Below are 18,262 nucleotides of genomic sequence, written 5' to 3' on the forward strand. Positions count from 1 at the left end.
CTAGCCGTCATTGCAGGGTTGTCCTCTCTGCTGCTGGCCAATTTACACATACATATGGGGAAAGCTAATGTATTAGTCTATTAATAAAACATCTGAGATCGTGTGTTGATTCTGTTCACACAGACTGTGAAAGAAAGGCCGTGAGGGGCTGTCCTCAGATGACCTTTAGTTATTTATAAAACAATACAACTTTGTCCATATCATATTTTTTTTTCTCTTTCTGTCCTTAAGATTCAAGAAGGCTTAAAATTTTGTTTTAGGCTCAGGAAGCCCCTACTATAGATTTAGAGGTGACTGTGTCCTTCCCATATTATTCCCTAGTGTTCCTTACGGCACTTCCTCCACCTCCAACACAATTGTTTCCTGTTATGTTTCTTCCTCTCCAATTTTGCTGTTTACAGAAGTGCGGCGACTCCTGCTGCTCAAGTTTAGAAATACAGCGTAATGTGCTCAAATGATTCTCAATGTCACAATTATTTTATGAAAGTGCGCCCTCTAGCGGCTACGCGTAGCAACGACAGCACACAGTGTAACGATATAATAAGGTCTCATTTCAAGGGGTTAAAGGGATACTTCACCGAAAAATGAAAATGTGATGTTTATTTACTTACCCCCAGTGCATCCAACATGGTGGTGTCATATCGTGTGAATGGGTAAAAATTATATGAGAGCAAAAAAAAAACATGCTCAGACATCATCCACAAAGAGCTGTGGCTCATGACAACACATATCTTAAGACAAAAAACGATCAGTTTGTGTGAGAAATTGAGCCATATTTACATACATTTTTACCTCATATCCAACAGCCTGGAACGCGCTTCACTTCCGGTAAAAGGTATATATCCAGTGTGTGGTTATGTTTCAGACACACATTACAGGTAGAAGTCAGATTAGATCGTAACATTCAGAAATAGTGTTGTGCGTCTTCTTATCAAACCCGCCACAACAATGATCAACTTCTCCTCCATTTTCCTTGGGAACTAATATGGTCAGAACCAAAGGTTACAGGACTTCTCTAATCCTCTCAAGCGGAGGGACTTCAATATTCTGATTGATTGCCAACGATAAAGTTGACCTGATTTCAACTCTCATCAACTCCCAAATCATCCAAGACGTGTCATGCCGCTGCTCGGCGGAGCTTGCCACTGGCTTACAATGAAAATGAGGGATTTCTATCCTTTTTGACACTATCGCTGTTAGTGTGAATGCACTGAAAGGCGTAGCTTGATGATGCCTGGATTTCGGGGAACTTTTATTATACCTTTGACGACCGCTTCTGCTTTTTCCGGTCATGCGTAAGCGCAGTGCTGTTTTATCATATTAGATGCATTATTTGAATGTGTTGAAAGTGATGCTATAATGCTTCTCTGTGCATTTGCTCGGCGGCTACTATGAGACACTTGTTGCACATGCAGTAAGCTAGATCGATATTAGGCATGCTAAAACATGGTTCTCATGGTAAATCATGAAAACGAGATTCAAACAATAAGACAATAAGACATGTCCTGGTTAAAACTGCTTATTTTATATTTTAATCCAAAAATCTTACATATTGTGCCTTTAACCTAAAGCTGCTTGACTAGATGTTAAAGGGGGTGGATTTACAATCCCTCTTCTTGCATGATATAATGAATTGGAAATCATAGTTTTAAAAAAACAAAGTGTGTATATTCTGGTATTTATGTTACAGGCATGTCTGTATTTGGTATCTGAGGGGTGAATGAGGGTCTGACCCATGTCAGGAATGCAGTAACACTGTTTACTCATTTAGCCCAGCTTCCAGGGAATAATGTGCTTGTTTTGTAATTCATTAATTTGCTCATACAGCCAAATCTATTATGTTTTGAAGAAAGAGACCAATCTGAACTTTACTCTTATTAATTGTTTCTCTTCTCATGATAGCTGTATGAGAAATGTAGACAACTGTGTCAAAGGCCATGAAGGTTTATAACACACTACATGTATCCACTAACACTTATGCATATACTTATTTTTAGGTTTTATAGCACTATTATTCATGAAAGGTGTTGGAATAAAACTGAAACCAATAGAATGTTATAACATACGGTATATGTGCGGCCTGGCCAATCTTCACCTTTTGTACATTTCATCAGTACGAGCAGGATGTAAAAGTTAAATTAGCATAGCGATAGCACAGCTGTAATTAAAATACTGCAATCCACAAAACAGAATGGGAGATGTATCAGAGTTCAAAAGAGGACCAATAGTGTCTTGCTGGCGCATCTGTGACCAGGACAGCAAGTCTTTGTGGTGTATTGAGAGCTTATGCTCCAGGGTAATGTCAGTGTACCACTACAAAGAACGAACCACATCCAACAGGAGTAAATGTCGACGCTAGAGGAAGCTGTCTGAAAGGGATGTCCAGGTATCTAACCCAGATAGTATCCAAAAAACATAAATCCACAGCTGCCAAACTCACTGCAGAATTAAAAGGCACACCTCGACTCTCCTGTTTCAACCAAAACTGTTCCTCGGGAGCTCCACAGGGTCAATATTCATGCCGGACTGCTATAGACAAAACTTTGGTCACACATGCCAACTGTCAGTTTCAATAGTGCCAACAGTGCAAATCTTTGGACTGTGTGAAGCTTGTACTGTTCTCTGATGAGTCCACCTCCACTGTCTTTATCACATCTGTGGGAGTTAAGGTGTGGAGAAGCCCCATTGCTGTTGCTGCCCTGAGGGAAGCACAATGGTGGATCAGTGATGGTTTGGGGTTCAATATCATGCCATTCCCCACAGCAAAAACTCCAGTATTAAATGAACTCTCCTGGGAGTATATGTGAGACCACACTCAAGGGTGTTAAAGTGTTAAAATAAGAGTGTTAAAGTAACACAGAAGCAGTGTTAAAGTTATTGAGATAATTAACAGATTAATTGAGTGATGATTGAACGTTATTGAAGAAACCTGATGTTAACAAACAGAATCCCCAAAGGAGAACATCACAATCATCTCTTCTCATTGTTTGTCAGGCTGTTACAACTCAGTTACAGTACCAAACAAAATATAATATTAAAAAGTTAAGGGTCAAGAGCCCAAGTAAAGCAAACACTGATCATCATAATGGCGATTTAAAATAGTTATTTTTCTCATTTGGTGATTCTGCTCATTAACATCAGGTATCTATCTTCAATAATGGTCAATAGACACGCAATTAATTAGTTAATTATCTCATTAACTTTAAGACTCTTATTTTAAAACTTTAACACTCTTAGAGAGTGTGAAGTGTGGTCTCACATATACCCCCAGGAGTTTATTTAACACTGCCGCTGAAAGACCATGTGTGCCTTATGACTGAAAAATTGTACCCTGAAGGGGGTGCTGTGCATCACAATGCACCAATATGCACAGCAAGACTTGTGACAGAATGGTTTGATGAAAGTGAAGTTGAACATCACCAATGTCATGCACAATCACCTAAATATTTGAATATTCTAAATCATCTAAATATTTTTCAGCAATTTTGGGGTAGTGGAGGAGCATGTCAGAATATATTTCGTCCACCTGCATCCCAGTGACCTGGCCACTGTTCTGCAAGAAGAATGGCAAAAAAAACCTCTGAAGGACTTGTATCTGTTTTTCCAAGACAAATTGATGCTGTATTGGCCACACAAGGAGGCCCTACACCATACTAATAATTATTACTTTGGTCTAAAACCAGGTGTTTCAGTTTCAGTGTCCAACCCCTGTATAGAATGTTAAACTAGACAGTGAATTACAGGGGGTAAAATAATCAAATTTTGTTGCTTTGATGCCTGAAATGAAAACGGACAGCAATTTTTTGTTTTGTTTTATTCAGCTGTATTTACAACTTATAACATCCATGTGAAAGATATAATGCATACTTGTCAGGGAAAAAAAAAACTACAAATTAAATAAATAAAGTCATTGAGTTGGAAAATAATCACTAACTACTGCCCCCTGCCAGAAAGTTGTCAATGGGAAAAATATTAACCTTCCAACATGACAATGACCCAAAGTACACTGCAAAAATGACCACACAGTGGTTGATGGAGAAAAGGATCCAGACTTAAACCCCATTGAAAATCTGTGGAATGACTGGCAGACAGTCACAAACGGTTCTGCAAAGAAGAGTGGTCAAATATTGCACTGTCTAGATGTGCAAAGTTAGCAGAAACATATCCCAGCAGACTAAAGGCTGTAATTAAAACAAAAGGTGGTTCAACAAAATACTGAAACAAGGTGGCGTCCTTTTTCCAACTCAGTGTTTCTGATTTTTGATAAATAAATAAAAAGATTTCTGACATCTTTTGCTTGGATGTTATAAGTTGCACTGAATGAATACAGCTGAATAAAACAAAAATGTTTTTTATATGTTTATCTTTATAAAATGTTTTTATCTTTATCTTATTTTCAGGCTGCAAAGCAACAAAATGTGATTGTTTTAAAGAGGGGTGATTCTTTTCTATACCCACTGTATGTGTTAGTTCATGTCAGTGCTCTGAATGTAATTTTCATATTCTGTTACTTATCACTCCAGTGATAAAACTCATCCTTAAAAGGCAAAGATATCACCGTTTGATCTAATTGTACTTGCAAGGGTTGTTAATTTTTAATAAGAGGCATGTGACCGTGCCAAAAGAATAGTCTCCAGGAGAATCCTTCCGGAATTTATGACTACCCTTACCAAAGTTTCTTACTGTACAAAGAACAAATTGTATCAAATATACTGTATATACTGTGTTTAAAAAATCAAATTTGCGTAAAAAAAAGAATACTGGACTTTTAAACAAAATCTGTGGAAATGATGTGACTTGATTATCAATATGACTGTAAGTGTTTCTGTTTCGAGGCTGGATCCTCTTACTCATTTTCTGCGGTGTGGAGAACTTTGTCTTCAGTTACTCTCTGTCTGATTGATTGTCAGCTTTGACTTCTGGAGCCTTTACCATGATAGTTGAACATAGGTTACAGGATTAGTTTCAAGTTGACGAAACCAATCAGGCTTTGTTGGCACCATGATCAGATCAACAACTTTCTCTGTCAACTCAGGCTTTGATTCTGAGTTTAGGGGTTTAGGTGTGACATTAGTAGTGAACAGGCAATCACACCCTGTGGAACTTTGAAACTACAATTCACTTCTAGCAAGAGAAGCAGCACGATTCACTTCTCTCTTCTGCAGAATAACGAGTGAAAAATATTAAGAATTTAAACAAATTTACACAGCAAAGTAAAATGAATTAGGAATAGTATATTGTTCTAACAAATGCTTAGTTCACTCACACACGATTCTAGTATCTAAAAAAACTGTAGAGAGTACTTGATCTTTTACTTTAGATTCACTTTTGACGTGGCAACCATTGTTGTGTTTTGACACTGAATGTTAAAGTCTGTCTGTGACTCAAGCATGGTCAACTGCAAGTGTTAGTACTAAAAATGTTTTAAACTTTAATTGTAAAGTTAACTAGAATGACTGTTGGATTTTTCAGTGTGTCTGCCCAGATCTGGGCCACATCTGGTACATCTGATTCAACACGTACCAGATGTTGGCTAGACAGCCACTATATTTCTGTCTGGGTATAAAAGAGGACAAACTAAAAAAAAAACTTTTAAATAGCTTTATGTATTGATTATTATTTACAGTATATCACCTTTTATATATTAAGTGCTTAATAATAATCTTCTTTTCCTTTCGGCTGTTCCCTTCCGAATTATTTTCCTCCATCTAGCCCTATCTCCTGCATCCTTTTCTCTCAGAACAACTACTTTCATGTTCTCCTTCACTACATCCATAAACCTCCTCTTTGGTCTTCCTACAACTTCGCTGGTCTCACTACTGTCCTGTACGCCTTTCCTTTCATTCTTGCTGGTACTCTTTTATCACACAACAGACCTGACACTTTTGTCCACCCATTCTAACCTGCCTGCATACGCTTCTTCAGAAGTTTTTGTCTTTAAAAATGGTTATGTATGGACCTTTAATTTGGAGTAGAAATAGGGACAGCAACTTTCTTTCATCAGACATGTGTCACTTTGTTCACAGCTGATTGGATTAATTTCGGTTTAAAACTCTTAGCTGGGACATAACCACAGCCCCTGAGCAGGTTAGCTGTGGTGCGTATGTTACTATGGTGATGAACACTGCTAAAATCCAAACCAATGACTAAAACCAAGGGTTGTTGTAAACTAAACTGAATCCTGGCTAGACACTTACCTGGCTTCATTGTATAGGTGCCGCTGCTGGCCTGTCTTCATTGAGCATATTGAAACTGTAATTCCGCTACAATGCCATGGCATTATGACAGTTATGACAGCTTGAGAAGTATCCCCAAAAGTTTAACATCTCTCATTTTTGCTCATGGGTATTTCAGACATGCTGTCAAAAGCCCTTCAGTAATACCTATCCAATAACAGATGGTGCAAGTGAAATATAGCCTTCTATAAAATCATGAAATATTTTTTGAAATGACCATTAAAGTTTATGCTGTTTACATTTAACACTATTCAGCTCAAATAGTGCCAACAGAGCACACCAACTCTCAGTACTGCGCTCTGTCTATCCAACATTTTTTTTCTTGAAGTGTTTTTGTGTGTGTCGTAGGCCTACATGTGCAATTTGAGAGAACATTTTGGCCGATAGCTTAAAAACGAATCAATTAAAATGTATGCATGTTGCTTTTCTGAACGCAGGACATTTGAACCATATATAGACTCACCACAACCACATACATAGTACCTACTATGACCACTCCTCACAACTTGTTAAGTAGTTGAGGATGAAATAGTTCACAATTTCTTGCGCATGTTTGCATTCTATGTTGGTAGTTTCTAAATGTATTTCTGCTTACATGGCTTCGAGCCAGATTTTTATTTTAAGGTGACAGTTTGTGTACCTAGCCCCACAGCAGAAGAGGGTGAAACTATTTCGATGTGCAGATGAAGAGAATTTGACTGGAATGTTTGTATAACAGAAAGCAATTTGAGTCAGTTATTAAAAAATGAAGATTTATTAAGTCTTAAAACAACTCTCACAAAGAATAAAAAAAGAAGGCATATTTTAAAGAACTGTTCAACCATAATAGAGATTTATGTTGCTTATTACTGGACAGTTAGCCTTACCTAAAAATGTCACATTAAATATAGACAAATTGATGTTAACACAGAGTGAAAGTGATTTCTTTTGTCAAAGGGCAACCAAAAACAAGAAGTGAAAAGCTTATTGTTAGAAATGAGGAAGAAGATTTTTGTACAATAAATCACTAGTAACATTGCATAGTATAATTTGCAATGTGCCAGTATGTCACCATTCAGTCCTTCAGAGCCAGTTTCCTCTTAACAAAGCGATTTACTACTATATAACTGAAACTGGCAAAACCTTTTTTGTTTTGGATTCTGTTCTTGAGCAGATAAAAGCATTCAGGGGGAAAATGTTGTGGTGGTATCAGTGTCCAGGCCGACGGAAGATCTTCGTTTACCACAGTACATGAGGTGACTTTTTCTGATACATCCCAAGTCTTTCAATAGCTTCAGGAGATCATTGCGAAACTTTACCCCGATAAAGGCGTACAGGAATGGGTTCACACAGCAGCGCAAAAAGGCCACGGCCCTAGTCACATCCATGGCATAAAGACGATTGTTGTCCTTGGTGCAGTCCTGGGTTTCCTGAGTGCTCATGCCCATGACTACATTGTAGGGTAGTTGGCTGAACACGAAGACAGCTACCACTGCAATGATAACCTTGAAGGCTTTATTCCTCTCAAAATTCTTGGCTTGGATAAGGGTCTTGATGATGCAGATGTAACAGAATCCAATGACGATCGCGGGAATTATAAAACCCAGGACCATCTGACTCAACAACATCCTAATGCGGTAGTCCTCATAGTTGCTGCCATTTTCTACACAGGTGCCATTGCCGTTGACTTCAGAGAACACCATGTCGGGTACCGAAAAGATCACTGCCATCACCCAGGTAACCATAGAAGACACCTGTCCGTAAAAGACTGCACTGGAGCGACAGCGATGAGCAGAGACGGCCTTCGTTATGGAGAAATAGCGATCTACGCTGATACAGGTGAGAAGGAACATGCCACTGAAGAAGCTGACCTTGTAGATGGTGAACATGGCCTTGCATGGATAAAGTCCCAAATGCCATTTGCTCATGAAACTAGCTGCCCAGAAGGGGAGTGAAATTGCAAACAGCAGGTCAGCCATGGCTAGATTGAGCAGGTAGACGTCAGTCATCGTCTTCAGCCTCTTGAAGTAAAGGTAGGTTAGGATGACCAAAAAGTTCCCCATGAGAGCCAGGAGGCAGATGATTGTATAGATGGTGGGCAGGAACCAGGCGCGGAAAAAACGGTTGGAGCTCTTTTCACACATTAATTCAAGGCCGCTGTAATCTAGCTCTGTGGAATACTCATATCCCATCGTGGCATTTTCCTCTACTTGGTATTCAGTAGTCTCATTTGACCAACTTTTCTGAAATAAAGGTAAAGCAAAAGCTTCACAAAAACTGCACTTCCAGGTAATCAGGTACTCAGCAAAAGATGCCATTATACTCTACATATACAACCCCGAGAAGAGAAGAGAAGAGAAGAGAAGAGAAGAGAAGAGAAGAGAAGAGAAGAGAAGAGAAGAGAAGAGAAGAGAAGAGAAGAGAAGAGAAGAGAAGAGAAGATCTTCTACTATACAATCATGGATTTAAAAAGTGTTCAGATAAACAACCAGACCTCCAGAAGTCCCAGAAATAGCCAAACTCATTATATTTTCTGGTAATACTTTACACAGTAAGGTTTCATTGGTTAACATTAGCTAATTGCATAGTTAAAGGGGTAGTTCACCCAAAAATGAAAATTTGATGTTTATCTGCTTACCCCCAGGGCATCCAAGGGCTCCAAGCGTTGCTCGTATAATGCATGCCAATGGGGTCTAATTAAACTCCATTGACATGTATTGTACAAGCGTTGGATGCAGTTAAAAATCATAATTTTTGTTCTACTGAAGAAACAAACACACATACATCTTGGATGCCCTGTGGGTAAGCAGATAACATACATTTTTCATTTTTTCATTTTCATCATCTCTTTAATATGACCTAACAATGAAAATTACTTAACAAATAATAGGTTATAATAGTCCTAATAATAAGTTTATTTTTATATAGGGTCTTTATGCAGCTTCTCAAAGCGCTGTACACAAGATAAACAATACATTAAAGAAATGAATAAAATAATAAGAATAAAAAATCTAAAAAAGTCCCAAAAGTATGAGCTTCCCTAGGTTCCAGAATAATTCATCTTATTAATCTTAATGTTTAACATACATTTTTTCGTCCTCTCATTTGTCACTGTTAGTTAGTTCATATGATCTGATGAAAAATACTTCAAAAGCATTTATTCATTAATTCATCTTTTTTTTTTAAAAGTCATTGTTAAAATCAAAATGTATGTATCACTTAATAATATTTAATGGACCTCAGCTGACATGGGCTACTAATAAACAATTATTTTTATTAACTAACAATAGCAAGGATTATTAAACACTGTAAGAAATGTATTGCACATTCCTAATGTTAGTTAACTCCTATAATTGAACCTATTGTATATCGTTACTGCTGTAGAACACAAAAGACGTTAGAACGAAAGCTTCAGTCACCATTCACCTTCACTATATGCAAAACGGATGCATTGAAAGTAAAGGGTGACTGATTTTGTCACTCTGCCAAAAATATCTCCTTTCGTATTCCGAGAAAGAATAAAGTCATACATGTTTTGAACAACGAGTAGAGCGAGTAACTGATGACAGAAATGTAATCTTATCCCTCTAGAATTAGAGGTAAAATGAAAAGTAATTGCAGTTTGTCCTGATTTAATCTGTGAAATTACCTTTATGTGACACGACCATATCAGCAACAGAGGACAAAAAACTGTCAATGAAAAAAGACAGTGTGTCAAAGAGTACACATGATACATTTCATTCATAGTAGAAGAAGATGGTTTAAAATAAAACCATTGGAGCTACACTAATGAATCACTTCTCTTTTTGACCACATCCTCTACATTTTTAAAGATTTGTACATTTTTTATATTATTTATTTGATGGTGTAATTGAGCAGATTAATTTCTAGACTTACCGTTAAATGCATGCATGATTTCAGATGACTTTCTTCTTTGAATGTTTCACCAGGACTACCAACAGCACAGTGAATAGAGCTCTGTCTCTGATGTGTTAAAAAGGTGAAGCACCACTTTTAACTCCGGAGCAAAGACCAGAGCAGAGGAAAGGGTTTTTACCACAGCCTGTGCTGTTTCAAGAAAAACAACAGCATGTCTTACCTTTGCACAACCATGAAGGTGCTTTCATTATAGTCATCTAATTTTAAATACTTTCTCTCAGACATGTTCACTAAATTAAAGCAACCGATAATAACAGGAACACAAATATTGTCTATTTGCATTTTTTTTTTTAGTATTGTCACTGTCTGCTTATAATTTCTGTTTTAATTTCTTAAACTGTGTCATAAGTGAATTTTGAAAATATTATTTATTTGATTTATTAAACCATAATTAATTAATTAATTAATTAATTAATTAATTAATTAAAGCCATTTATTAATCTAGTCTGATCCACTGATACATAATACAGTAATATGGCATGTGGTAAAACTGCTTCGTACAATGTGACTAATGATGAAATAAATTGAATGTGATGACTCAGATATAATTATCCAATAGAAAACTGAAAGCATGATTTTTGTAAAGTATCACATCACATCACATCAATCACATCACATCACAGCATGCCTTCCTTCTGATTGCAATGTTTTACAATGTTTTCGTCAAAATTCTGAACAAAGGTGTAGGCTATAAAAAAGTGCAGATAATAAAATAACAATAACAGTTCATTTAACATGTTCTTTAAAGTTCCCTGTCCTCAACCACTGTCACTCCAGCCCCCACCCCCCCCCTCAAGTTTCAACTTTGCACAGGTAAACGCACTGCTGCACGTGTGCAGTTGTGGGTTTGTGTGTATATTGCTGCCAGGAAAAGAGGCCTAAGCAGGAAGACATGTTTCGGCCACAACTCAGGTGATTTGCGTGGTAAAATTACTGCTGCAGATCGCTCACATTAACCTCAGTTGGTACAATCACCTGTACCCATACCTGTTAGCGTAAAAACCATTGGTGTTTGTGGGTTTTTAGATAATGACTGAGAAGTGACCTTAAGTTTCAGAAGAATCTTTTTTGAAAAGACTTTTATGCTGCAAAAAATAAAGAACGTGCAATTATTATTTTTTAGTCTTAATTACAACAGAATTCAGTGAAAAGTCCACAGAATATACTTGTGAAAATATATACAAATACATATACAAAAAATATATACAAATTACATTTATAATAATATAAAAATAAAGTTTAAGCTAAAAGATTACACTCAAAACATATTCACATTTTAAAAAGAAAACTGGCAAAGGCAAAACCATTTGTATTTAAAAAGCAGGTCATAGATTGTTTACAGCTTTGAATTTCATCAAAAAGAGATCAAGGAGATAGAGAGAGAAAAGGAACACACAACCCCCCACCCCAAAATCACAAAGAAAGCAACAAACCAATGAAAGTTCCCTTTTCTCAAACCACCTCGAGTAAAAAACAAAGCGATGCCGATGCATGTCGTTAAATGGAAAGTTTGTCAAAGTGCACGCAAGCAAGCTTGTGCCCTTTAAGACAGTAGCCAATGTTAGACATCGGCAATCCATATAAGTGTCACTGTAATTAATAGGAGTTGAGATACATACCTGTGGTTTTAATGAAAACAGAAAGATGTAATCTATCAAAACCACAATAGATTATCTTGGTATGTCAGATGGTGGAGGTAAAAAAATTCAATTCAACCCAAACCGAGCAACCTGAGATCACTTTGCTGATTTTGCCACTTTTGCTGATTTCTTTAGTGCCATATATATAATAAGCTATATATATATATATATATATATATATATATATATATATATATATATATATATATATATATATATATATATATAGCTTATTTACTATCTATTAGAATAAATGTGTTTATATTTTAAATTAGTTGCAAATTGCATTTTAGAGGGCAAGTGCCTGGTTTTAGAAGTAACAATTCTATTCAATTTGTCCATTATGGACATTTAAAAAAAAATAACTACGCACGTTTAAAAACAGCGATACTATGAAGTTGTTAATCGAAAGTGTTTGCTTCTGCTGAAGCCGCATTATTGCAACTTAGTTTTAAAATAATCGTGTTTAAAAACTAATACCATGAAATATTTTACTTTTAACATACTTTAATTGTTAAAATAGCCTACAGTCCTACACCTCTAAAACACCGAAAAATTATCTTTAAAGAATGATAAAAAAAAGTTTAAGTACAGATAATTACATGTACGTATGGGTATGGGTATATATATATATATATATATATATATATATATATATATATATATATATATATATATATATATATATATATACACACATACATACAGTTTTTATAACAGTACTTAAACTTTTTATACTGTTAAACTGTAAAAATGACTATGATTTGTTTTAATAAAACAAACAAAACCAGTAATCCTTTTTGTTTTGTTTTATTTGTTATCTGCAAATACTGTACATCCTGTGATCAACTTTTAACAAATCACTTAGCATTGTTTTCTCTACTGTTTAATTTGGTTTAAAACTAACCATTTTTTCCATAAGCAGTCTTTACAGTGAGAATGGACCCCATTGACTTCGGTAGTATGGAGAAAAATATATATTATAAAAAATACATAATTACAGTTTATTACTGTTATTCTACACAAAAATCTCCAATTAAAAATACCAAAGAATGGAAGTCATTGGGATCCATCAATTGTTTGGTTACAAACATTCTTCAAAATATCTTCTTTTGTGTTCAACAGAAGAAATTCATACATGTTTGGAACAACATGAGTGCGAGTAAACGATGACAATATTATTTTGGGGTGAACTCTCACTTTAAAGTCTGCACATAACAGATGTCAAGTTACTTCAGTTATAGGAAATGCAAGCTTAGTATATCATTTAAAATACGCAAAAAATTCTACATTAAAAGACAATTATCTTTATATTTTTATACTGTAACATTGCAGTTATTATTTTATACATGTACAATTACATTTTATCCAAAGCAACAATAAGTGCAGTGACAATTTCTAGTTAGTCTAGGATTTTTTTTTTGTGTTAAAGGTGCACTATGCAACTTTCCGTCCACTGGAGGGCGCCTATTCAAAACAAAGGCGTAGTTTGATGACGCTAAGTGTGAGCGCAGTATCTTGGGAAATGTGGTCATCACCTCACAGCCGGTGGAAAATAGGACTCGAGCAGAAATAATGTTCATGGATGCGGTTATTAACGTTACTGTAGTGTAAAACAGAGCAGGACCGAGTGTTGTGGAGCTGATCACGGCCGCTGGAGTGATTGTTATACAAGCACACGGCTCGCGAGTACCGGGACTTTTATTATGACGGGACGGGACACAGTCGCCGGGTGCGTGCACTTCCGCTTTTTCCGGTCATGACTATAAGGTAAAGCCAGCAGCTCTGTTTATCATATTAGATACATTTAAGTGTTTTTAAAATTATGTTATGACGTTACTCTGTGCGTTCGCTCTGCGCTGATGTGACAAGAGAAAAGTGCTTCTGCAGAATAAAACCGAGGGTAACGCAGATATGACGCGATTGACAGGCAACTCCCTCAAACGCTATGCGGAAACGTCCGGGTCCTTAGTTAAAATAGCAATTTTCTCACAATTTACAAATAGTTGGAAACATTTGGGATATTGTAAGTACTCAACTGAACAAAATAAAAAGCACTGGCCTAGTGCTTTTTGGATATTTTACTGCAAAAATACTACATAGTGCACCTTTAAACAGAAAAGAGCTAGATTTAAAGGTCCCGTTCTTCGCGTGTTTTCGAAGCTTTGATTATGTTTACAGTGTGCAATATAACATGAGTTCATGTTTCGCGTGTAAAAAAAATAGTATTTTTCACACAGCTGACTTATCTGTACAGCGCTGTTTCCTCTGTCCTAAAAACGGCCTGATGATTTCCTTGTTCTATGAAGTCCCTCCTTCAGAAATACGTAACGAGTTCTGATTGGGCCAGTGCTTCCCGCGTTGTGATTGGACAGCAGCTTAGCGCACTTTGCCGGAAAGTTCCCGCCTCTTACCATAACGGAGAGATGCAAGCGCTGAATGTGCGCTCTTCTCCACGTGGGAGAGCAACAAGACCACGCCCCCTATTTTGCGTGTTCTTGCTGAATGATTCTAGTTACAATTACAACAAAAATACTGTACAAAATCATAACATAAGACTCTTACCTGTGATCAGCCAGTGATCGGTTTGACATGATGGCCGCTGACTCCTTGTTAAAAAATCGATGTAACGCGAGACATTCTTGCTGAAATGGCGCGTTATTTTTCCTCACACAGTTCTGAATGTCCACAGTTTCGATGCTCCTGCTCACGGCTGTTCTTTACGATCCACAGTAACTGTATCTCACGAGCATATCGTAAAATAAATTCAAATCGCCTGCCCTAACATCACTGTACCGCTCCTCCACGAACTGCTGTGTTTGACGGAAAAATTAATCGGCGGCAAATTTGAATCTGCGTCGTGTGCGAATCGCTCTTGTGGAAAATCTAGCACTGAACTAACGGGGCAGTTAACTGGATCTAACTGTCGTTCTTGACACCAAGAAGTGAACAACCTCCACTTCAGGGCATATAGTCTCCTCGTGGATGGAGCTCTGGAGCTAAGAATGGTCTCCACTACCTCAGTAGAGAGACCAGACTCCATGAGCTTGGCCCCCTCAGCGGCCAAACCCACAGGTTCCACATTTCTGGGCAGGGGTGAAATATTAAGCCCTCCGCCTGAGATAGAAGATCCCTCCTGATCGGAATCTTCCAATGTGAGCCATCGAGCAGTGTTACGAGGTTCGAGAACCAAATCCGGCTCGGCCAGTAAGGAGCTACTAGCAGCAGACTTATTCCCTCCCGGCGAACTTTCTCCAGAACTCCCTGGAGCAGCACAACAGGAGGAAATGCGTACAGACGGCGCCTCGGCCACGTCTGCACCATGGCATCCAGTCCCAGAGGAGCTGGATGTGTCAAAGAGAACCAGAGTGGACAGTGCGTCGTATTCTGAGATGCAAACAGATCCACCTCCGCCTGGCCATTAATTTCCCAAATGAGCTTCACCACCTCGGGGTGAAGTCTCCATTCCCCTGGCCTCAGCCCCTGTCTTGACAGGATGTCCGCTCCTATATTCTGGGCCCCCGGGATAAAGACTGCTCTCAAGGAGAGTAACTTCCCCAGAGACCACAGGAGGATCTGGTGTGCTAGCTTGCACAGTGGGTGCGAACTCAGACCCCCCTGACGATTTACATAGGAAACCACCGTTGTATTGTCCGTACGGACCAACACATGATGGCCCCTCAGGTCCGGAAGGAAGAACTTCAACTCGTTGAAGACTGCCATCATCTCCAGGCAGTTGATGTGCCACGAAAGATGATGGTCCCCCCACAGCCCCTGGGCTGAGCGGCCTTCCATTACCGCTCCCCAGCCCGTGAGAGAGGCATCTGTCGTCAGGGACACTCGGCGACATTGTGACCCCAACACCGGACCTTGGGACAGGAACCAGGCTTCCTTCCATATGACCAAGGCATGGAGACATGCCGCGTGATCTTGATCATATGAAAAGGGTTCCCCCTCGGGGAAAACCCTCTGGTCCTGAGCCACCACTGTAAGGGCCTCATGTACAGCAGGCCAAAAGGAATCACGTTGGACGCCGCTGCCATTAACCCCAGCAACTTTTGAAACAGCTTGACAGTGAATGACTGGCCTAGTTTTAATCTCTTTACAGCTGACAGATTTGCAGCGATGCGCGTGGGTAAAAGCACTGCCCGCATTGCTACGGAATCCCAAACCATATCCCAAACCACGCCTGGAAACGTGGTCCTCTGTACTGGAGAAAGCACACTCTTCTTCGTGTTCAGCCTCAACCCAAACTTTTGAATATGCGCGAGGACGACATCTCCTGCAACTGTGCCAGAATCAGCCAGTCGCTTATATAGTTCAGAATGCGTATGCCCTGCAGCCTGAGCGGGGCCAGAGCTGCATCTACGCATGGGCGTGACGTCACCCACCCGTGACACTCACTCTCGCAATTGGTTGAGTTGACTTACGTGCATCAGACGCTATCACACTGTGAGCGTTCCCAAAGCTGTCCCTAGTGACGCAGTGTGAGGTTCCCTTGAAAGGGAACCGCAGGTTTCTAGTTCATCACGTCAACGCCAGTTCGGTTTTCTTTTGGAATCAATGGTGGCTGATTGTATCATAAAATCTGGCTATATAAAGGCAGCTCAGTGAACAGCACACCGTTTTAGAATGTGTAGGCCTAATTAAAAATTAAGGTGGAAAACATGGTTATCTTTCATTTCCAATATATAGTCTACCAATCATTGGAGTATTCATATGAGCAGTAGGTCATCAGTGTAGCTAAGATTGTATCTGATTCTTCGCATATTTTATGTTCAGAATATGAGTTGCTGCCTTCTGGCAAAAGATACAGGATGCCTATGTGCAAATATAATCGTAAGAAATCTTTTGTACCAACGTCAATTAGACTTTTAAATTTTAAACTTTTTTTTGTTGTATTGTATTGTTTGTATTTTGTATTATGTTTTTGATCAATGTATGTGTATGTGGAGAGAGTCCAAGAAAAAATTCTCCACTGGGGACAAAAAAAATTATTGAATTGAATATATCATAATGTATTCTCTTAAATTCTTTTTTGGTGTGTTTTGAATGTATTCAATCTGAATTTATCTGAGTATATTCTTGATAGAAATCTATTCAGTGATTGGTCCATGCCTATGTCGTCATCCAAAATCCTGTTTGTGGCACAGCAAAGTGTTGTAAATCATCTCTAAAACTGACACTTCAGATTTACTCCTACACTTCACTTAAATTAAGAATGAGATGCTTGAGAATTATTTTACTCTTAAGTCAATTCTTAGCAGTGTTCTTGGGAGTAATTCTCAGAGGCTTGATAAATGCCATCTTAATAAAGAAAACAAACAAAGATTAGAATGGTTATGAATCAGCGTATTGATTCATGATTCAGATCGCCAGTGTCACGTGATTTCAGCAGTTTGGCAGTTTGACACGCGATCCGAATCATGAATCAATACACTGATTCACAACCATTTAAGTCTTTATTTGAGGACTGAAAACCAACAGGGAAGAGAAGACAATGCTGAATAAAGTCATAGTTTTTGTTATTTTACCAAAATGTATTTTCGATGCTTCAAGAGTTTGTAATTAACTAACTGATGTCACATATGGACTACTTTGATGATGGTTTTATTCCCTTTCTGGACATGGACAGTATAGTGTGCATACACTTGCATACGCTCTCAGACTAAATATAAAAAATCTTAAACTGTGTTCTGAAGATAAACAGAGGTTCAATTCTTAGCAGTGTTCTTGAAAGTGATCACTGATCTCTGTGTGGAGCATACCGGCTGTTGTCAGACTCCTTGTGCATACAAAAATCTCATTGGATTATTACAATAATGACAAAAGAAATGTTTAGAAATGTACACTGATGTTTTCTATTGACACACTACAGCAAAATATATAAATAACTGGCTTAAAACTATTTTTTTGTTTGTTTGTGAAAATACTAATGTGTCTAAGGCTTTGGCACATTTACTGTATGTGCCATTAAGTAAAAAGTCCTGTACGTTTGCTTTAAATCAGAGTTTGATATATCAAGATGCACCTTGTAACTGGTCGGCTTGGTTCATGGATTATAATGCTTTAACAAAGACTTTTTGAAATTCCTGTAGCCGAGAGAAATGGATGGGAAAAATACTTGTAGAACCAACACTGCTGATAGAATTCAAGTATATCAAGTATTATTGGATGTGCATCTTATTGACGGTAAATTAAAGGGAAATGCATCATAATTTGCACATGAAAATGTAATATTTACGTATAATGCATAAACATTTTAATCGGAAGAAGAATAGCCAAGAGAGGCAATATGAACAACGAAAGCACAAATCTTTCTACTTAAATTTAGGAAAATTATTCTTAATTATTCAGTGAACATCTTCCATGAAATAAAGCAGATTACTGAGTTTGTGTTTGCACAGAAGCAAGAAATGTGACAGCTTGATAACCTTAAATGACTTCAGGCCGTAGTTGTTTGTAGTC

General features: G+C 37.8%; 1 protein-coding gene across 2 annotated transcripts; it reads right to left on the bottom strand.

Moving 5' to 3' along the window:
- Nucleotides 1-7,005: 7,005 nt before the first annotated feature.
- Nucleotides 7,006-10,216, bottom strand: ccr7 (chemokine (C-C motif) receptor 7). 2 transcript variants are annotated; one of them, XM_067458308.1, is made up of 3 exons: nucleotides 10,113-10,216; nucleotides 9,865-9,905; nucleotides 7,006-8,458 (listed from the first exon to the last, which is right to left on the bottom strand). In XM_067458308.1, the coding sequence occupies exons 1-3, from the start codon at nucleotides 10,126-10,128 to the stop codon at nucleotides 7,400-7,402; spliced, it is 1,116 nt and encodes a 371-aa protein (XP_067314409.1). In that variant the 5' UTR covers nucleotides 10,129-10,216; the 3' UTR covers nucleotides 7,006-7,399. The 2 variants fall into 2 exon arrangements, with proteins under 2 accessions (XP_067314409.1, XP_067314410.1); XM_067458309.1 differs by lacking the exon at nucleotides 9,865-9,905 and having other exon boundaries at nucleotides 10,113-10,196.
- Between the last annotated feature and the right edge of the window lie 8,046 nt (nucleotides 10,217-18,262).

The sequence above is a fragment of the Pseudorasbora parva genome, chromosome 12 (genome assembly GCF_024679245.1).
Source record: "Pseudorasbora parva isolate DD20220531a chromosome 12, ASM2467924v1, whole genome shotgun sequence".
NCBI classification, from domain to species: domain Eukaryota; kingdom Metazoa; phylum Chordata; class Actinopteri; order Cypriniformes; family Gobionidae; genus Pseudorasbora; species Pseudorasbora parva.

What these genes read in the sequence shown, in the direction of transcription:
- ccr7 (XM_067458308.1), bottom strand. An exon ending in TATGGTCGTGTCACATAAAG is followed by an intron (nt 8,459 to 9,864) that starts GTAATTTCACAG and finishes CCTTTATTTCAG; the next exon opens with AAAAGTTGGTCAAATGAGAC.